Here is a 14,293-nt window from a genome sequence, read left to right as displayed (position 1 = left end):
TCTTCCTACTGAGGTCCAGGTCGCTGATTTTTTCACTAAGGCACAGACACGTGATCAGCATCAGTTCATGTTATCCAAACTCAAGACGTATGATCCGCCTTGAGTTTGAGAGGGGGGGGTGTTATATATATATATATACATGTATATATGTATGTATGTATGTAGGCAGTGGGGTATATTCATATCTTTGGCTTCTATATGAAGACCTATGTTCTCACTTGATTTCATCAATGAATAAAGATTAATTCTCTCACTTCTCCTATCTTCCATATCAGTCATCTCCTGCCTTCTAAGATTGCCTCCAGGAGATAACTCACCTAGCGGCTGAGAAACTGATGTGCCGCCACCGTGCCCTCTGCCTCTGGAATCACCCAGTCTCAAAGGAGACTCATCCTTCCATTGCTTTCTTTCTCTCTTCTTACTTTTGACTATTCCTCATTTTTCCTTGAATAAAAAAATGGCAAAATTGAGTCAATAAATATCTAATTCTATGCAGGTGGTCTATCTCAACTCTCAAGCGCTATAGAAACAGTAAATAAAATTGACTCAATTATATTGGTAAATTATATAATTAATTAGACCGGTCAATAGGCGTACTGTTAGTGTAATTGATCGGATGAGTATTGAGGTGATTAATGCTGTATATTAATATTGGACCCTTTTATTTCTGATAATTTGTCCACGTTATCAATATATATAGTGTTTGCATTCCTCACCTCGACTGAAGTGTCAAGGTGATATGATGGTCCAAGACCGTTCAAACATGAACCAAACATCACGGAACAACATGCCTGACTAGCAAGTGAACACGGAGCAAAAGTAGCCCTTGGCTGGCGTTCAAACTAGAACATTGTCTTGTGTGACTCTTTCTCTTTTTGTCTCTCTCTCTCACTAGAACATTCTCTTGTGTGACTCTTTCTCTTTTTGTCTCTCTCTCTCACTAGAACATTCTCTTGTGTGACTCTTTCTCTTTTTGAACATTCTCTTGTGCGACTCTTTCTCTTTTTGTCTCTCTCTCTCTCCATTGTCAGGCTTCCAGTTCCAGGTGAAAACTAAAACCATGAGGAAACAGAACACCATTCCGTCTCATCTGCATCTTCTTATGCTTCTTCTTGGATGTTTGTACAATGGAGAACTCTGCATGAGCTGCAGTGAGAGTGAGAGATTGGCACTTGTCAAGTTCAAAGCAGGGCTTCAAGATCCTCACCAACTTCTATCTTCATGGGAAGGTGATGACTGCTGTACATGGGCAGGAGTTCATTGTGACAATGAAACTTGGCATGTTGTCAGCTTGGATCTTCAGTATCACCATCTTTATCATGGCCTTAGCAATGGTGGAAGACTCAGTGGTGAGATTAATCCTTCTTTGTTTTCTTTGAAGCATTTGAATCACTTGGACTTGAGTTCTAATCATTTCAAGGGAACAGAGATTCCCAGTTTCATTGGTTCACTCACTGGTTTGAGTTATCTGAATCTCTCTAATGCTGGTTTCATTGGGAGGGTTCCTCCTCAGCTCGGTAATCTCACAAGCTTGATTTATCTTGATCTCAATTCATTCTATTCTATGCATGATTTGCATGTTGATGATAATTTTCAATGGCTTTCTTTCCTTTCTTCTCTGCAATATCTTGACATGAGTGGAGTTAATCTTGCTAAGATTTCTTCTGATAATTTGTTTCATGCTGTTAACATGCTGCCTGCTCTTTCTGTTTTGATTCTTCCAAACTGCCACCTTCACTGGCCACAGCCTTGCTCTTCTTCTTCTTTCTTCTTCTTCTTCTTCTTCTTCTTCTTCTTATTCTTCTTCTTTATATCTCAATCTTAGTAATTCTTTTACTACTATTGATCTTAGCAACAATCAAATCAACTCCACTTTCCCTCTCTGGCTAACTAATTCCAGCAGACTTGTTTATCTTGATCTCTGGTTCAATCACTTCCATGGGGTGATACCTGAAGCCATTGGTCAAATGAAATCTCTGGAGGTCATTCAGCTTGGATTCAATCACTTTGCCGGCCCGCTACCAACAAGCATCAGAGACCTCTGCAACTTGCACACTTTAGATTTCTCATTCAATAATCTCAGTGAAGATACGAGCACACTGTCAAGAATTTTCTCTGGATGTGCTGGTGATACTATTGAGACATTAAACTTGAGAAACAGTAAATTGAAAGGGGAGTTGTCAGGCTGGTTGGGAATGCTCAAGGCTATAATCACTCTTGATCTTAGTAAGAACTCGCTTTACGGACCGATTCCTATTTCTATTGGAAACTTATCAAATTTAAGAACCTTGTATCTCACCTCGAATAGATTCAACGGAAGTCTTCCAGAGAGCTTTGGACAACTCTCAGAGCTGAAAATTCTTGATATTGCTTACAATTCAATTAGTGGTGTTATATCCCAACAACACTTCGCCAATCTCTCAAGTCTGGATACTCTGAGCATGAGTTACAATCCATTAGTAGTGAACATCAGCAGAGACTGGGTACCTCCTTTCCATCTTCTAGAAATTGCTCTTGTATCGTGTCAACTGGGACCAGAATTTCCAGCATGGCTCAGAACTCAGAAAGATTATTCAGTGCTTGATTTGTCCAATACTGGAATCACAGGTTCATTGCCTGACTGGTTCTGGGACTTGCCGCATAGCATTGCACTTCTTGATCTCTCAAATAATCAGATAACTGGAACTATACCCAAGTCTCTCAAGTTCTTCAGTTTATGTCTCATTAATCTGAGGTCAAATAAATTTGAAGGCCCATTGCCTCCTCTGCCATCTAATGCATTATATGTTGATCTTTCAGATAATTCATTTTCAGGTGATCTTCTTCCCATTCTTGGTGAAAATATACCAACATTGGGACATTTGTATCTTTCAAATAATCTCTTAAATGGTACGCTTTCTGCATCAATATGCAACTTCCAGCTGATGCAAGTCATTGATATCTCCAACAATTTTATCTCTGGTGAGCTTCCTGGATGTTGGCAAAATCTGTTCTTCTTGGTGGCTCTAAATCTGGCAAACAACAAGATATATGGAGAAATTCCAGTTTCTCTTGGTTCTCTGAAATTGATTGAAGTTCTTCACTTGGGGAACAACAATCTCTCTGGAGAAATCCCATTGCCTCTGAGAAACTGCAAGATACTTGTGACCCTTGATCTTGGTGGCAACAAGTTATCAGGAAATATACCAGCGTGGATCGGAGAAAGTATGCCATTGCTAAGGATACTCCGTTTACGAGCTAACATGTTGCAGGGTGACATCCCTGGAGAATTATCCAATCTAGCATCATTGCAAATCTTAGACCTTGCTAATAATAACTTATCGGGAGTTATACCTCAGTCTTTCGGCAACCTTTCTGCGATGCAACTCACGGATGAAGCAAGACAGAGTATTCTGGACGGATTTCATGGCCTAGTCATCACAAGCATAGGGAATTATAGCATTTCCGGTTATACCGACAGCTTGTCAGTTATCACAAAAGGAATGGAACTTGAATACAGTAAAACACTTGAGTTTGTGACAAGCATGGACCTTTCAAGCAATCAGCTTTCGGGTGAAATACCACAGCAATTAGGAAATCTTAATGGGATACAAAATCTGAACTTGTCCGGAAATCATTTGATAGGTGTGATTCCAGATTCAATAGGTGACTTAGTGTCATTGGAGTCATTTGATTTATCAAGAAATGAACTTTCAGGAGAGATTCCTCCGAGCATATCTTTTCTTACTTCGTTGAGTCATCTGAACCTTTCGTACAACAACTTGTGGGGTAGAATTCCAACAGGTAACCAGCTGCAAACTCTTGATGATCCATCGATATACATTGGCAATCGTGACCTCTGCGGCCCTCCTTTGACAGTAAAATGTGGTCATAATGAAACACTTGCCTTCGCTGTTGAAGGAGATGATTCTGATGAGAATGCGACATTATGGTTATTGTTTGGTGGTGCCGTGGGATATGCATTGGGTTTGTGGGCAGTATGTATTTGTTTGTTCATCAAAGAGGCATGGAGGAATTCATATTTTGATGTAGTTGATTATATGCATAAGAAGCTTCTTGCATTCACTGCAACAAGTATTTATAATTCAGCAGGCGTCAAGGATGAAATAGATGGATGATGAACAATGTGATGTATCTTAACTTCAGCACTGCACAAGCCAAAGACGAAATTTTGGTAAAATAGTGTGTACATAGTTTTACGTATCGCTGTATTGATGTATTGATTTATGGTCTTTTGCTTGAGAAAAAATAAAGGTTACCCAAATAAAATGATTGTCTTTTGGTGATATATTATGTGATTTGTATTCGGGGTCACTACTACATATAATATATCTATTTGAGCTAAACTACAGTAATGTTACCTTAATGACATTGTTTCATAGTATCAAGCTGGAAATAGTAGAACTAAATGTGAGAATGTGAACTCAAATTTTCCTGATCCAACATCATTACCTTTAATTATGCTCCACATGGTGGATCAATTCCTCTTTTTCATTATACTCCAAGGATCAGCTCCTTCTTTTGAAAAGGTCTCCTCAAGTGCAGATCTGCTTTCCTTTTTTGTATTGATGTCTTGATCTCAGACGAGAAGGCCACTTCATCTTGACTAGACTGCTGGCCTTAGGGCTCCACACTGCGATGCAGATGGCCTGACCTCTTCGCTCGGTGGAGGGATCCTCTTATTTCAGTAGCTAATTTCCTTCTTTTAGAGCCGGATCCAAATTTCGAGGAACTTTTTCCTTTGCAAGCGTGATGAGTATAATTTGCACAAAATTATATAAACTTTGTTTAACTCATGATAAATGAAATGTGAATTATTTTGAACAAATTTTACTTCTAATCTTATTGTTATTGAATTTTAGGAAAGAAAGAGAATGATTTGGAGGAAGAACACATCAAAACCACAAAATTGGAGAAAAGAGGATCAAGTTTCAATGAAGAATGAATAAGCAAAACAGAAAATATAGCGCCTAGAAACTAGCATGTAATGCCTAGGTGCTACAACATTAAGAAGTGCAAAACAGAAATTATAGATCCTAGGTGTTATCCTGATTTCAAGTTATAAAAGGGTTTGGGTTTAAGACAAAAAGGGAAAGGAGAATTTCGGAGAGCAAAAGGCCAGGAGCAAAGATTCGGCGAAGATTCATTGTCAAGCTTTAGTTTTTAATTATTTTTTGTTTATTTGATTATGAAGCTTGATAATATGTCAAGCTTTGCAATTGTCATGTTCTAAATACTTTTTCTAGGGCTACGATGTAGCCAGACTACAAAAACCTAGATTCGTTTTGTTTAATTTAATTGATGTTTTATTCAAAGTTATGTTGGATATTTTAATCTATACTTAATGCTTGTGTTTGCTTGATTAACAATTGCATGACTGGTAATTCGATTTGAGACCGAGAAGTGATAATTGAATTAGGTCTTGGTTGAAATATGATACAATCATCATAAGATAGAGATATTTATGAGATTGCATGCATTATTATAAATTTCTAAAGTTTAATGAGTTCCATAAATTCACAGTTATCTAATCTCAGAGATGATATTAACTTATCTAATGGAATATGCTATTGATGCTTGAGAAAGATCAATATGTAATTTAGGGAAATTTGATGACAACATAAGAAATAAGCATTGTTTGATTGAACAAAACTATCTAGGTAGACTTAGTCTAGGTGAACTCGGAAACCCTAGAATCTTTTGGCATTGATTTCTTCTCATCTAACTATCTCTCTCCAGTCCTTGAATTAGATTTTCTAAATTAAATCTTTCCAATCTCATTAATCAAGTAGAATTAGGGTTATTAATTTTGATAATTATTAAATTCAATCCTAGTGGGACGATACTCTCTTATCATTATTTTACTTGTTTACGGTAGTGTATACTTGCTTTATAAAAATCACACAACAGAGGGTCGCTGATTTAGGATATAACCCAAGGAAGAGACTCCAAAAAATGGAGATGGGACAACAATGGCTTCTCAATGAATTCCTTCTACTCTTTCCTCAACGATGGTGGTATTTGTTGCGCCTTGACGAAGACCTTTCGGAGGGGCCCCGCCTGCTAAAAGTCAAAGCTTTCTTACGGTTGGCCCGAACAATGAAATCTTAACTCAGGAAAATTTGGCACGGCGGGGGTGCAACAGAATCTCCACTAGCACTTGCGTCCTCTGTGATGCAGAGCTGGAAAGTGTTGACCATCTCATGATTAAGTGTTCGTTCGCTTCATCGATCTGGGACCACTCATAGCGCTTTTCTTTGTAGGGGTCCCTACCACCCTATCCGAGGCTTGGATCTCTTGGCAATGCAAGGATCACCTAAGTCAAAACAGCAGGGCCTCCTAATTCGGGCCCTAGGTCATTTGGGCTAAGCACAATAATCACATCTTTTCTTCTGTAGCTGTAGATGTTTTTACCATTATCTGTAAGATTGATCATTTACTCATTGCTTGGATCAATGCAACCCCAGACTCGACCCTACTTCATCTTGAGGATTCTCTTCCTACGATCAAGCGTAGTCTTGTTATTATGGACTCTAGGATCCCTGATCCCCTATAACCGCCTGCTTCATCCAGTGGCATGTCAGACGTTTCCCCTTCGATGGCGCCTCCCTAGTTTGAGCCCCCGGCCTCCGGCCCTTTCTTGCAGCTCTACGTGTTCTTTTTGTTGTTGTTTGGTTTTCTGCCCCGTGTTTCACCTCTGGTGACCCTGGTATAATGAATCCGTGGTTTATCCACTTTTTAAAAATTCTAAACTCAGAGATGTACAATATAAGAATGCATCATAAGCCATGGCAGAAAAATCTAATATCCAAAGTGGGCGAGATATACAATATATAGTGTTCATACAAGAATTTGTCAGAACCAGGCCTTTGGGACTGATTAGTGAACCTCTTGCTCTAGTTACCATGAAACAATTTCTGATGGTGATAAGCGAGCAAGAAAAAATAGATAAAACAAGCAAAGTTCTAAAATGAAATATTGGGATTGGTTTTATTTTTCATAGCAAAACACATGCATTTCAGTTCTTCAATGGTACAATAATATACATCAAACTCTATACAATATTTTTTATCTGTTGTGCTGTAAAAACTCAATCATGCGCCTTTATAATGTCACGTGGTCAGTTTAGATTCATCACCAAATTATCCATTGATCTGCTTCATCATCAGTACTGATTTCACTAGAATATTTTGTGGTGGTAACTGCAGTAAACTTCTTATGCATACAATCAGCTAAACGAAAATATGAATTTCTCCAAGAGACATTGAACCATAGAGCAATACATACCGCCCACAAACCAAGCACATAGCCCACAACATTGCCATAGTATAACCATAACATTTCAGACTCATCAAGATCATCTTCTTCATCACTGAAACCATGTGTAGTATTATCGTCGCATTTTTACAGTCAAAGGAGGGCCACACAAGTCCTACTTGCCGATGTATATGGATGTGTCATCAAGAGTCTGAAGTTGATCGCCTGATGGAATTCTACAAGAAAAGTTGTTGTATGAAAGGTTCAAGTCACTCAATGAAGTTAGAAAAGATATGCTAGGAGAAATCCTGCCTCCAAGTTCATTCCTTGATAAATCAAGCGATTCCAGTGATTTCAGGCCCCCGACAGAGTCAGGAATTCGACCGATCAAATGATTGCCAGACAAGTTCAGATTTTACAACCCATCAAGATTACCAAATTGCTCTGGAATCTCTCCTGAAAACAGATTGCTTGAAAGGTCAATACTTGTGACAAATTGAAGTATTTTACCGTATTGAAGAGGAAGGCTGTGGCCAGTGAAGGTGGCAGTTTGGAAGAATCAAAATTGAAAGACTAGGCAGCATGTTAACAGCATGAAACAAATTATCAGAAGAAATCTTAGCAAGATTAACTCTACTCATGTCAAGATATTGCAGAGATGAAAGAGAAGAAAGCCAATGAAGGTTATCATCAACATGTAAATCATGCATGGAATAGAATGAATTGAGATCAAGATAAATCAAGCTTGTGAGATTACCAAGCTGAGGAGGAACCCTCCCAATGAAACCAGCATTAGAGAGATTCAGATAACTCAAACCAGTGAGTGAACCAAAGAAGCTGGGAATCTCTGTTCCCTTGAAATTATTAGAACTCAAGTCCAAGCGATTCAAGCTGTCTACAATCACTTAAATCACAACCATGATTTGGCCTTGGAGTGGCCAGGGTGGAAATTGCTTTGGAAACTCCATGTTGCTCCCCGCATTAAGCACTTTATTTGGCTCTTGCTTCATGGTAGAGTTTCTACTACTGATTACCTCAACAGCATCAACATTGGCCCCAGATCTTTATGTGTTTTTTGCCACATTGATTGTGAATCTTCTGAGCACTTATTTCTTGAATGTCGTTGTGCTCAGATGGTCTGGAACTCTTTGATTCACAGGTTGGGTATCATGATCTCTTTCCCTGATCTTATCTCCGCTGGTTTCTGGATCACTGATTATAATTATTCAATTCACACTATTTCAGTCATTGCAGCTTGTATTTGGTATCTGTGGAAGGCTCGTTGTGATGCCATATTTAACAATACCATTCCCAATTTCATTAACATTTCAGTTAAAGCCATTGCACATGTCAAGGATTTTATGCAGGAAAATGCATCTCTGGTTGGAAGGAAGCTACTCCTCAACAATTTTTCAAGTTCATCCGGCCCATTTCTTTTCTTTGCCCACAGATGGATTGGCAGCAACAACATTGGTAAGTTGGGTTTCTTTATCTCCTCTCATTCTTACAAAGTTTATTATGCAGGTTGCTGCTCGTTCTCTGCGGATTCAATCTTTCATGCTGGTCTCAAAGCTATGTGTTTTGCTATCCAATCTTCTTTGGATGGGCAACTGGGCGTTCGATGTATTCTTCATTGCAACTATGAATTACCTCAAGCCTTGACATGTGATCATAACCCTGTCGCTTGGCGCGCTGATCAGGACATCTCCACCGCGAATCTTCTCCTCCAACTTGCTGGCAATCCCAAGCTTGTTGCCATTCCTGCTCGCTGGAACAGCCTTGCTTCTGCTACGCTTCACTTGGCGCAACAATCATACTCTCGACCTCTTCCACTCTGGTCGCGATCTGCCCAGATGGCTCATGGATCTCTTCTCTGATTTTGGTTTCATTTTCTAGTCTTGTCTTCTACAGCTTTTTGTTTTTGCTTTAGTTTAGTTCATGCTTGTTGTTATTTAGGTTTGTTTGTAATCCTGTTGTTTTGTAAACCTTCTTTTTTATTATCAATAAATTAAGCTCTATGAGCTCTTCCCTCAAAAAAAAAAAAAAATGCTTCAAAGAAAGCAAAGAAGGATTGATTTCACCACTGAGTCTTCCGCCATTGCTAAGGCCATGATAAAGATGGTGATACTGAAGATCCAAGCTGACAACATGCCAAGTTTCATTGTCACAATGAACTCCTCTCCATGTACAACAGTCTTCACCTTCCCATGAAGATAGAAGGTGGTGAGGATCTTGAAGCCCTGTTTTGAACTTGACAAGTACCAATCTTTCACTCTGCATGCAGCTCTTGCTCTGTTCTCCATTGCATAAAAATCCAATAGGAAGTATGAGAAGAAGATGAAGATGAAGAGTGGTGGTTTGCATGTGCTTCGTGATTTTCATCTCAAACCGAAGAGTGTGATTAGCAGATTAGAGAATCACAATTTAAACTGATAGTATATATTTATATATATACGCACAAAAAAAAATTTAGGATGTATTTGCACATGGCTAGTAATATATCTGAAAGCTCAAAGATCTCGGAACAGTTAGGTTCTCTGTTGCAACAATATATATATATATATATATATATAGAAATCACTCTATGATATTGTTTCCTGTTGTATAAAATTAAATTGTTCATGGAACGAGTGATTAGGCCTCTGACTTGATTGATTCTCAAAGCTGAAAGTTTGTATTAATTATTCTTTCAGTGTTTTCTGTTCATTGATGTGTTTATTATCTTTACAGTCCTAGATTCATGATCTCTGATTCACATAATTCAATCTAGAGGTCAATGTTCACGGCCCCCAATACTTCATTGTTTGTCTGTAAACTGATCTGTTTGGTCGTCAATAGGTTTATGAACAAATATGTCTTATTTCAAATAATGCACACTGGAGTTGAGCATGTCGATCTATAGATTATTGGTCATTTTTTTTTTTTGACAAAGAAGCCCAAGGGCTATCAAACAAAACAAGAAAAAGAAAGCTAGAAAAAACTCAGAAACTGAGGCCGTGCTGAAGACAAAGCTCTTCAACCCAAAAAGGTCTCTCCATGCCTCTGAAAAAGAGTGAAAGCTGAGGATTAGAACGCCCAACAGAGGCAAGGGGGTCGGCAAAGGTGTTGAGGTCCCGCGAGATTGTTTCAATTACAATATTAGGAAATGATTCAAGGTTCTTCTTCATTAATTGGTAATCCGAGTTGACATGCCAGGCAACGCTGGCATTATAGTTCTTCAACAGGTGAGCCACACCCGGGCAGTCACAGAAGACTCTGTCAGGAGTCCATCCCAAGTCAAGACAGGTCTGAAGGGCAAGGTTGACAGCAGCGATTTCAGCTTGAAATGGAGAAGACGAAGGTAGACCCATCGAGCCTGCAACCAGGATATTCTTAGAATTAGTAACAATAAGAAAACCAAGACCAGCAAACAGATTACATGAGGACCAGGACACATCAGAAAAAATGTGAACAGAGTTCGATTTTGCACAGAGAAGAGCCCGATCCCTGGAAGAAGTTTTTTTGAAATCAGAGCAGAGAGACCAAGCTCTGTTAACAATCACATCAGGATTGATAGGAACATTTCTAAAGACCAAGTTGCAACGCTGCTTCCATATAATCCAAGTAACAGTAGCAATAAGGGCCTTCGGCCAAGGATCCAAAATATCAACTAGCCATGAACCAGTGTGGAGAGAATTAATTAAGGATGAGTTCAGACAAAGCATATTAAAAAGTTCAAACCAGCAATGAATAACTTTGTTGCATCTCCAAATAATGTGCTCAATGGTTTCATTTTCCAGTCCACAAAGAGGGCAAGGATTGCAGGGCCCAATATTAAGATTATATAGATATGCATTAGTGGGTAGCCGGCCATGAGCAATTTTCCAGAGGTGGACCTTGATGCGAGGCATAATGGGAAGTATCCAAATTTCATGCCACCCCCGCCAACAATCCTGAATGTGATTACTCTGATTGAGATGGGTATACACTGAAGAGGCAATACTTGCGATGCAAGATGGGAAGTTCCATTTCCAAACCAAAGTATCCTCAGAACTAAAATGAATGTCATTCAGGAAAGACGAGTCAATGGAGCTACCAAAAAAGCTGGCAATAGTTTGAGAACAAAAACCATTAGCAGAGAAGCAATCCTTGAAACGAAAATCATCCAAATTCAGGGAGGTGTTGAGAAAAGTGGGCTTACGGGAAATAGGCAAATAAAAAAAACAAGCATCATTCCATATATCAATAAGCTCAGGATTGCAGGCAAGAAGTTTAATATTAGGTCTCAAACAAGTAGCAGTATGACAAATGGATTTATAGAACCAGGAGGATTTAGAAATTTTATTAGGGTTCCAAAGATGCCAACCACTGTACTTATATTTAAAAATGCTGACCCAGATTTTATCCTCAGAATTTAAAATGGCAAAAACATTTTTCGCCATGAGAGAGTGATTCACAAGCCGGAGATTACGAATACTAAGACCCCCCTCAGATTTGCCAAGTGTAGTAGTAGCCCAACCGATTGAGTGAAAACCCCTCTTATTGCTGCTTCTACCCCAGAGGAAATTCCTGGCATGCTTAGAGATAGTGTCCAAAATGGAGACTGGAAGATTCATTACTGAAAGCATGTAGTTAGGAATGGCAAAGATAGTACTGTTCAGGAGAGTAGCTCTACCAGCAAGGGAAAGGGACGAATGATTCCAGGAGTGGATAATTTTATGCACTCTATCCGGGATGAATTGAAGTTGATTAATAGTCAGTCTCTTAGGGGAGATAGGAATCCCAAGATAGGTAAAAGGAAATTTCCCCAATTTAATACCAAGGATTTTGGATATAGCATTAGATAACCTACGATTGCACCAAGAGGGGACATAAAGTGCAGATTTCAAAACATTAGGCTTCTGCCCAGTAAGAGAATGATATAGATTTAGACAGAAAAGGCAGTATCTGGCATTTCTCCTGGAAGCATTGGTGACAAGAATCAGATCATCCGCAACACGGGTTGGGCTATAAGCCTACTCTCACACTAGAGACCATTATGGTACCTTGTGGGTGAGGGACTTTCACCATCTGTTCATAAAAAATCCTGGGTGGGATTTGAACATGCAACATCCCTAGAACAATGTCTTAAAATTTTCAATTAAACTATAGATTATCTAATTTAATTTAAAAAAATGTTTAAAACAATTCAAAAAGAAACCAACATTGGGCTAACCCAATGGATAGAGTATTCGCTTTCATTCAAGAGATCTAATGTTCAAATTCCACTTAACTCATGATGAGTAAGAGTTCACTATGTACACGTGGTGACGGGGTCCCTTCTACACCATGTCATAAGGTCCCAATGTGGGAGCAAGTTGTTGCCGCATTTGTCAAATATATATATTCAAAAGTAAATTTTGATATACTTTCATAGTCATTGATGAAGCAATTGATGCATTCAACAAATCAGTTAATATGATGTCACTAAAAATGGTATGAATGGGCATCTATAACCATTTGAATCAACATATGTATATATATAAGAAAAAGGATTCTGCAGAAGTTCGCGGTTAGCAACAATATGAGGGTTGGTTGATTTGGGTGTATTGTTTGTTTTTATATTTTGTACTGTAGATGCTAGTAGGAATAGGGTTGGATGGTTGTGATTTTTTGAGTTACTGTGCTAAAAAACTATGCATCCTCTATATATATATATATAAGGTTATGTCATTTATCCTTGTTGTAAAGAGTAAGGTCTCTAGTCTTGTCCACATTGTAATGTTGTGGGTCAGGGGTTGCGTGCCTTTTATCCTTGTTATTTTGTTGGTTTTTGTTTTTTTTATTTTTGTGTTGTACTTTGTTAGTCTTCACTGTTAGTGGACTGTTTCTGTTGTCTTTTTTAGTTTTTAATGCATGTAGTTTATCTATTTAAAAAAAATAAAAATAAATTAAAAGGTTAGGTCTATTCCCAAGAGATTCTGATCTCCAAGCTATGCAACTAAAAAAAATTTAGTGGAAAATATTAATACCTTGAAATTTACTATAAACAACTTTGGTGAAAAAAGTGGATAAACCGCATTCATTGCAGACAAAAGGAACAACAAAACAGTCCACTGGTGATGGAAACTGAGAAAATACAAGGCCAAAAGAAAAATAAGAGAAATACAGATAAAGACAATAAAAGTCCACGGGAAACACAGAGATGAGACCCAAGGCCCAAAGGGCCTAGAGCGCTATCAGGGCCTCACATCCTACTCAACTGGTCTATCATCGCCTGAACTTGAGGGGTGTCCAAGGAACTCCATACTACGCTTGGCAGTCACGATTGAGCCTTCAAGCCTAGCTTTCTTTGACTATGGAGCTGCATCAATCCACGAAATCATCATGCACAAAGGCTTTGACAGTGATAGTTTGAAAAGTAGAATATCTGTTATTAAAGATGTGTGCATTTCTTTCCAACCAAATATTCCAAGTGATGATTCTAATGATAATGTCTCCAATAGCTCTCATACGAGAGGGAAGCTGGGGCTTCCAACTGTCCCAAAGATTGACCAAAGAAGATGGTGGAACAGGAAGGGAGAAAGTGTGTGTGAAGAAGATCCAAATCCTTTAAGCTTATGGACAGTGGATAAGCAGATGGTTTGTTGTCTCAATATTTTTGTGGCAGAGAACACAAGTTGTTGTCGGGAGCCTATTACATCTTCTCACTGTCAAATTATCCAGGGTCAGGATGTTGTTATCCCACGCCAACCAGTTAAAAAGATTAACTTTTTTTTGACAGATGCTTTTCCAGATTGCGTTGGTTGTCACACAGAGTACCCCACTCTGGCAAGCAAGATTAGCTTTGGCTTTTTGACTAGCAAAAAAAAAAACCGCACGTTAAAAATTTTCCATACTAATGTGAAAACTATAAATTCTAATATATATGATTTCAAGTCTAAAATCTGTATCATAGATACAAATTACAATGTCGATAATGCTAGCACCGTATTCACTTCAACATTTGATTGCAATACAAGCACCTAGGTTCACAAAGAAGTGAAAATTAGGCATTCCGCAAAGATCTAGTGTAAAG

General features: G+C 38.5%; 2 protein-coding genes across 2 annotated transcripts; one reads left to right on the top strand and one right to left on the bottom strand.

The window, feature by feature from the left end:
- The first annotated feature begins 1,060 nt into the window (after positions 1-1,060).
- On the top strand, positions 1,061-4,162 carry LOC120256560 (receptor-like protein EIX2). Its single transcript, XM_039264224.1, has 2 exons — positions 1,061-1,740; positions 1,853-4,162. Exons 1-2 carry the CDS (start codon positions 1,061-1,063, stop codon positions 4,116-4,118), a joined length of 2,946 nt encoding a protein of 981 aa, XP_039120158.1. The 3' UTR covers positions 4,119-4,162.
- A 2,980-nt stretch (positions 4,163-7,142) lies between these two features.
- Positions 7,143-9,639, bottom strand: LOC120256559 (receptor-like protein EIX1). Its single transcript, XM_039264223.1, has 5 exons — positions 9,386-9,639; positions 8,908-9,042; positions 7,768-8,148; positions 7,288-7,372; positions 7,143-7,202 (listed from the first exon to the last, which is right to left on the bottom strand). Exons 1-5 carry the CDS (start codon positions 9,637-9,639, stop codon positions 7,143-7,145), a joined length of 915 nt encoding a protein of 304 aa, XP_039120157.1.
- Positions 9,640-14,293: the final 4,654 nt, after the last annotated feature.

Source organism: Dioscorea cayenensis, unplaced genomic scaffold (assembly GCF_009730915.1).
Source record: "Dioscorea cayenensis subsp. rotundata cultivar TDr96_F1 unplaced genomic scaffold, TDr96_F1_v2_PseudoChromosome.rev07_lg8_w22 25.fasta BLBR01001508.1, whole genome shotgun sequence".
NCBI lineage: Eukaryota > Viridiplantae > Streptophyta > Magnoliopsida > Dioscoreales > Dioscoreaceae > Dioscorea > Dioscorea cayenensis.
Note: the sequence above shows the minus strand (reverse complement) of the source record. Positions and strands in the feature narration are given on the sequence as shown.

Coding starts and splice junctions, on each gene's coding strand:
- LOC120256560 (XM_039264224.1), top strand. CDS start 1,061: ATGAGGAAACAGAACACCATTCCGTCTCATCTGCATCTTCTTATGCTT. Junction 1,741..1,852: donor CCAAACTGCCACCTTCACTG/GCCACAGCCTTG, acceptor TATTGATCTTAG/CAACAATCAAATCAACTCCA.
- LOC120256559 (XM_039264223.1), bottom strand. CDS start 9,639: ATGAAAATCACGAAGCACATGCAAACCACCACTCTTCATCTTCATCTT. Junction 8,149..8,907: donor ATCACATGTCAAGGCTTGAG/GTAATTCATAGT, acceptor GATTGTAGACAG/CTTGAATCGCTTGGACTTGA. Junction 7,203..7,287: donor ATGTGCTTGGTTTGTGGGCG/GTATGTATTGCT, acceptor AGTTTACTGCAG/TTACCACCACAAAATATTCT.